The sequence below is a fragment of the Colius striatus genome, chromosome 1 (assembly GCF_028858725.1).
Source record: "Colius striatus isolate bColStr4 chromosome 1, bColStr4.1.hap1, whole genome shotgun sequence".
Lineage (NCBI taxonomy): Eukaryota > Metazoa > Chordata > Aves > Coliiformes > Coliidae > Colius > Colius striatus.
Genome location: NC_084759.1, coordinates 87322008 through 87329276, shown reverse-complemented (window position 1 = coordinate 87329276; position 7269 = coordinate 87322008). Strand labels below are relative to the sequence as shown.

Below are 7269 nucleotides of genomic sequence, written 5' to 3'. Positions count from 1 at the left end.
GAACCAAAAGGAAGCAGCTAGAAATCTGTAATGGTTCCATTTATTAATACGTATATCACAAATACAATATCAATGCATTCTCGTTGGCATGCTAGACAGAGGCATTATTAAAAAAGTCCTATTTTCTTAAAAAGGTTTTAAACTTTTGCTCTCCCCCAAAAATATTTCATATGCCTGGTTTTTTGTGTGTGATTTTGTGTGTGTGTGTGTGTTTATTTCGATTTGACTCGACGACGTTATTTGGTTGCTGCAACCTCAATGCAAAAAGAGAGAAAAAGAAAGAACAGGAAAAACAACAAAAAAAAATGAAGGCCGCAGTACAGCACAGTTCAATTAGTTCATAACTACCTAACAAAAATAAAGGAAGCAAAATTCCTGCCTTCACAGTAAGCAACAACACAGCTTAATAACAGTATTACACAGGATCAGGTTCAGAGGCAAAATGCACTAGACAAAGCCTACTGGGATACGCACTAGGCATACAACACTGAGTAAGAATCAAAGATGTAGGAGAACATCAGGAATATAACGGTTCCCTTCGAGTACGACATTTTAACACCATTTTTCAAGTATCTTTATGTTATCTTTATGATTCCTTTGTGTTTGGGGAAGGGGGAGGGGGGCAGGCGTGAGGGGATGGTGGGGAAAGATGGAAACCTTAGTAAAGCAACAAACGAAACAAGGAAATTAAGATGAAACAGAAAGAATATCTATTTCATATACCAGTTTATATGAACGTGTGCAACACTTATTAACCATGGTGAAAGGCTAATTACGCCCTCCAGTCACTACATGCACAGCCCGATCAACGCTGTTAATGAATTACCTTTGTTAACTTACGATGCAACTACTGTGTGACCGAGAACAGGGAGACGGTGCCGCCGTGGGCCTGGCCGTGGGCCTGGCCGTGGGGACACGTGACGTGGGTCTGGAGGCCCCAGCGGGGAGTGGGGAGGGAGGGAAGCCTCGGCTGCTCTCGGTGGCACTTCACAGAATGAAGGGTACACACTACGCGTGGGGCAGAGGCTGAGGGGGGGACGGGGGAAGGCGGGGATGGGGGGGCGGCTGCGCGCGCGCACGTGCTCGCTGGCGGGGGTGCGGATGTGCGTGCGGGCGTGCGGGAGACAGTGTGTGCTATAACATTCGGGTCAGTCTTTCTCCAACTCGGCAGCTCCGGATCTTCAGGCAGGATCTGAACTTGGCGCTCCTGAAAGACTAGAGAGCGGGGTGGGAGGGGGGGATAAATGAAAAGGAGCAGGTTGATTTGGTTGCTAATGGTGCTCATGGCAGGTATTTTGCCCTCTCTTTTCAAGAAGAAAACTGAAATGACAAAACATTTCCCCCTGGTTTGTTACGTTGTTTTCTTTTCTTCCCCGCCAGACAGAATATTGGGATGAAACCCAAAGCAAAGAATCCCCTGGGAAGACTTAATCCTTGATGAACATGCTGAGCATCTAAAACTAGCCCGCTACCTTCAGCAGAAGCAGCACAGCCATGACAATACGTCAGGGCAATACAATCGCAGGGAAAGCAGGGACAGCTCACCTCGTTACACCATCTCGTACTGGTTAGCAGTAATGAACCGGGACAGACAGCACGCCAGCAGCATCCCGATCAACTGTTGCAGATAAGAATAGAAGAAGTTAAGTTAAATGAGGGAAGAGGCTGTGGAGTACAAAGATTTCACTTTCTGGAGTCATTATGCAGTAGAGAACTTACTCTTGTTTTAAGCTCTGATCAGAAAAACAGCATTAAAATCTCCCCTTGGATCCTTCCCTTGATTTTTATCAGAGAGTATTTATTTGATAAGCAACGTGTCCTTTTGCTGCTTTTCAATCCCACTGTCAGTGCCTGGGCAAGTCAGAGGTGGATGGCTAAACTGTCAGGGCTACCAGCACAGTACCGACCGCGTTCCACTCGCCAGCTCCACCTGGGTCCCTCCCCGCCACCCTGCCACCACCCAGAGCTGCTGCCCACCTAATGCAGTGAACAGTGTGCAGGAGAAAAGCTTCCTAAAGCCCCAGAGTGCTTATGCTTTCTTTACAAACGATGCAGCGCTGGAGAAACGAGCGTTATAAATCTGGAAATAAATTTTAAAAAGCACCTTTCACGATTCCCTTGGCTGTCAGTCAATTATTGAAAACAGATCCCCAGCTTCCACTCGTCAATAAGCACTCAGTCATTTCAACGTTTTGCCTATTGCAGTTTGTTAGCGTTTCCTGCATACGCCAACAGCATTAATAGGCCATAAATAATTCAGCCTCGCTCTTCTCGTTTGCACTGGTCAATTAATTAACTCATGAGCATATCCAGATTGTTACAGCTCATCCATGGCTACAGGGCCGAGGCGAGAGGGCTGTGCCTGAGGACGGAGCGGCAGCCTTCCCTGGACCTGGTTCCAAGGCAGGGCTGCCCCAGCTGCTGCAGCCAGCCTGCCCGTGCCCCTGAGGCATCACCTCTGCCCGTCTCCTGCTCCTGCTGTGAAGGAGCAGTGTTGAAGCGGGGGGATCGCAACCTTCCGGCAGCAGTGGAGCTCCCTCAGGCCCTGAACAGCATGTGGCTGGCTGCTCATCCAAACTGGCTCCTTATTCTATTTCACGCTTGGGATTGTGTGCCCTTTCTCCGTGACCATCAGTGCCCCCTCTTAACATGATCATCATCACAAAATACATCTTCTTTACCAGTCAATTGCTTCATTTGGGCTGGCATCAGCCCAGAGCAAACCAAGCTGGGGTACCTCACATTCTGATAAACTGTTTTCTGCCTCTAAGTTGTCATATTCTTGGGTCAGGCCATGCTGCTTTTGCCAGAAGTTTGCTCCCTTTCTTGTTTCAGCGTCCACCAGAACTGTTCTGAGCATCTCAAAAGGGCACGGAGTTACCTTTAAAAGCAAGCTGTAACCTCACTGTCCCCTCTCCCCAGTTTTGGCATTAAACACCAAGGATGATGCTGCCTTGGATTGCAACTGGATGTGGGACACAGGTAACATCTCCTGACCAACCTACAACAAAAATGTAGCCTACTACAGTTCAGGGGCTGTATTTTCAGTTGCCAAAAGAGATGTGGGTGCTGAAAACCCTCCTCAGCTTTGAAAATATCCCTTGACACCAAGAAGACATTTTAGCCATCCTGTTGCCTTTTATACAAAACTTTTCTAGATGGGTGTTCAAGCAGGAACCTTATTTGTGTCCAGTTTTGGGCCTCTCTCTACAAGAAGGACATTGAGGTGCTGGAGAAGACTCAAAGGTGGGCTACCAAGCTAGTAAAGGATTTAGAGCACATCTCCTATGAGGAATGGCTGAGTGATCTGGGGCTGTTTAGCCTGAAGAAAAGAAGGCTCAGGGGAGACCTTCAGTTCCTCCCTCATCCCACAATGGCAAACAACATTCACACATTCAAGTTTACTTTCTTTTTTTTCAGATGCCTGTGCCACAAAGTACCTACTCTTTCCCATCCCAGTCACCCAGATTATGGCCACTGTTGTTGCGAGACCTGGGGCTGTTCAGCCTGGAGAAGAGAAGACTGAAGGGGGAACCTTATCAACACTTATAAATACCTAAAGGATGGGTGTCAAGATGATGGGAGTCTTTTTTCTGTAGCACCCAGTGACAGGACAAGGGGTAATGGGCACAAGCTGGAACTCAGGAAGTCCCACTTGAACATGAGGAGAAACTTCTTTGCTGTGAGGGTGAGGGAGCCCTGGTACAGGCTGCCTGGGGAAGGTGTGGAGTGTCCTTCTCTGGAGGTTTCCAAAACCTCCTGGAGATGTGTTCTTGTGTGACCTGCTCTAGGTGAACCTGCTTTAGCAGGGTGTTGGATTGGATGATTTCTAGATTGGATGATCTCCTATCATATATGTGATAACTGGCTTTTTAGCGTAGTTATTTTTCAGGAGCTAACTTTGACTGCAAGCTCTTTTGCATTACACACTTATTATATCTTATTATACAAAGAGAAGCTGAAGTGCAATTCTAAATTCCATTTTATTCTGGTTCTTGGTATCTTCACCACTTTTCATTCTTTGAGAGAATGTCTATAAATAGAAATATGTTGAACTAACTTGGAATTCACCAGCAGATCAGGTAAGCTGAAAACACATTTTTTATCCATCAGGGATAATTGTTTAGCCCAATGGTTTACCTTGACCATATTCTCAAAATGTAAACCTCCATACATTCAGGTTCCCAGGCTCTAATTCAGATGACAGAGAATGTTCAACATCACAAGCTGCTTACTTGGTTTAGCCTCCTATGCCATGGCACGCCTCTGGCACAGGTCCTGTCTCCATGCTGAATCCACAGTGGTTGGTCTTTAGAAGCAAGTCAGTCTTACACGAGATTTCAAGTCACATATTGGATCTTGTGATGGGAGCTGTGCATGCTCAACAACTGGCTTTGGATACATGGGAAGCATCTGACTTCACTACAAAGGGAATAATTTGCCCTTAACACTGCACTGACATTCTCCTACTTAGGGACTCTACTGCAACCACAATCTATAAACCCCTCCAGACTCCTCCTATATCTCTTAAGACAACGCCTGTGCTGTAGTTTTATCTAGCCAAAACTCTTCATCATCTATGCTGCTTGCATAATTTTATTCTCTGTTGGGCACAATTCTGAGATCATTTTGCTGCTCTGAAGAGCACCTGCTAAACTGAAATTATTCCAGCTGGAAGTCAACATTGGTGTCTGAGTCCAAAACCAATAAAACTGTATTTTATTGTTATTATTTCAAACCCAAGGAACAGTGCAGACTATTTCAGCAACACAGCATTCTTTTAAAAACTCTGACTGACTGGGAGGTCTGTGCCAGGCCTGTGAGACGTGCAATGCCGTGACACCAACTTTCCCTATTTCTGGGCATCAGCACATTCACCGTGCTAGTCAACACCTAACAAATCATGTGAAGGGAAGGCCCTTGAGCATGCTTTACTGTAGAAGAGCAGCATGATCTAATTTGTCTTTTATTTAGATTAAACCTATTCTCAATAGGAAGAGCAAAAGCTTGCCTACAGCTGGAGTAATGCCTGTCACTACTGCCAGCCATGGTTAACCCGAAATCAATTTGTAAACACCGTCCCTAATTGGGTCCAGCACAACAGAGTAGGTAGTAAATTACGACTGTCCGCCTTCTACTTTTCACACCCCATGAGAGCTGCATTTTTCTCCCCTGCATCCCATCTCTTCTCTTTTTTCCACATTCACAATCATCCCAAGCAGCAGGATGTCTGCTCAGAGTGCCCATCCTGCCAGCGACATCCCCAGGTGGCAGCGTGGGCTGCCAACACCACATAAAAAACATAACTTTGGTTACAATTACAACTGATGTTGTTTTGTCAGAGAGCTGAAAACTGGAATGAAATCTCTAACATGGGTTTGGTTTTTTTTCTTTGTGAAGTAGCTGGGAAGTTAGAAAAAGTCTAAATTATCAAAATGGTATTTCTGTGGTTGGAAAGAAAAAGGAACATTGGGGGAAAAAAAGGAAAAGAAAAAAAAAAAATCTGATATACAAGCCCCTCTTAAACTAACTGTTGGCCCTGAGGGAGATCCTCTATATGTGCATGTTCTGTTTACTACTTCAGATTGGTGAGACTGCACACAGGCAATAAGCTTGTATCGGGATAATCCAGAGGGGATGTATAGTACTATTAAGACTTAGTCACAGCAGATGAAAGAAGGACAGCTGTGGAAAAGGAATCACTCAGGAACACAAAGGAATACCTGTGTGGGATCCAAATACTAGTGGAAAATTACAGAAAGTGCAGTGCCTTCCTGCCTCAAGCTGCCTGCAGCCTGTCACCCTGATCTCGCCTTGTGCTGAGGGGCTCCCATTGCACAGGCCATTCTCTGCCCCTTCTGCCTGTCTGCCTTTGGTAAAGGAGCTCACAAACCACCAGTGGCCTACAGTAAACATCCAGACACGTGCCAAAATACCAACAACACCAGTTGCATTCTTCCTACAGTCTCCTTCCCAGCTGCCAAAATTTTTCAGGCAAGATAAGATGATGCTTTGCCTACTGTATCTATAATACACTGACTAAAGGCTTTCAGGTTGTACTGGTCCTGACTGAGGCATTTGACCCAGCAGTGTATGAACTATAAAATTCTACTCATCCCATTTTTCGTTTGAATAGTTTTACGTGAGGCATTTAAAAAGACACTTCATAGCCTTTCGGCTGTCTAGAAACTGAACTGAACTAAGAGCTCAAAGTCCTGCAGCAGTAATCAAGTCATAGCCAAGGCTGGAAAAGAGCATCAAGACAACCGTGACTCTTCAACAAGCACTAGAACAGCCTAGGAAACAAATCCCCAAACTGCCCCTGCTCCATGCACCAACAGCTCCAGACTGGTAGCATCACTGCTTCTGGATCCCAAAGACCTGACACCCATGCACATTCTCTAGGTGCCTGATGGTGTGATGAACCAACGTTTACACTCACACAAAATGGGCTGCAAGGACAAATCATGAGTTTCTCGCTCCTAATGCCTAGGCTACAAGGCACCAGGTTCCCAGATATGCCCAAGGAAGGACAGACAGCTGATCTGAGTCCAAACAGTTTTAGGGCTGCCTCAGGTTGTGCATACATTGACTGAGAGCATGTGGTGGCCACCTTTCACAAGGAGGACAGTTATTCTGAAGAAGCTGGAGGCCATTGTAACCACTGAGCAAATTAGTCCTCAGAGAGATGTAACTAAGACACTTTGCAGCCAAGCACAGCCTGATCACACAGAGCAGGAGGGGCAAGAGGGCAACTCCAGCCCTTCCATTAATTCACTTGCCCATCACCAGCGGCAGCACTGGCGAATCACCAGTTTCCAGTGCAGCACAGAGTAAACCTAAAGCTTGCCAAATGAATTCACAAGCTTTAAGAAACAAGTCAAATAATTTTTCCTAGTACCTCACTGTTTTTCAACCACTGGATAAACATGTCAATCAACAGATATATTCGTATTTTCAATGTTGCCTCAGGAAACAGATTTTTAATATCGTGTGAATGAAGCAAATGAAAGCTGCATACGACATTTGCAGTTGTACTATTGTCATGGTTTGACATGGAGCCACTTCTGGTAAGGGGGAAGGGGCTGTAAAGATGGCTCCTGTAAGAAGTTGCTCAAAACTCTCCCTAGCTCTGAGCCAGACCCACTTCTGGGGCTGAGCCAGTTAGATGCCTCCACGATCACTTTTTAAGAAGAAGCCAGAAGAGGAGGCTTTTTCCTGTTCCTTGTGCTGTTCTTTTTTTCTTTTTTTTTTTTTTTTTCTTTTCTG

The 7269-nt window shown here is 45.6% G+C and overlaps 1 protein-coding gene across 1 annotated transcript in view; it reads right to left on the bottom strand.

Annotated features, from left to right (window-relative positions):
• Positions 1–220: 220 nt before the first annotated feature.
• TSPAN7 (tetraspanin 7) overlaps positions 221–7269 on the bottom strand; it is a 104956-nt gene continuing 97907 nt past the window's right edge. Inside the window, exons 7-8 of the mRNA XM_061988606.1 lie at positions 1546–1618; positions 221–1215 (exon numbers count right to left, since the gene is read on the bottom strand). Of these exons, the coding sequence (XP_061844590.1) occupies positions 1550–1618 (69 nt within the window). The 3' untranslated portion in view covers positions 221–1215; positions 1546–1549. The remainder of the gene's footprint in view (positions 1216–1545; positions 1619–7269) is intronic.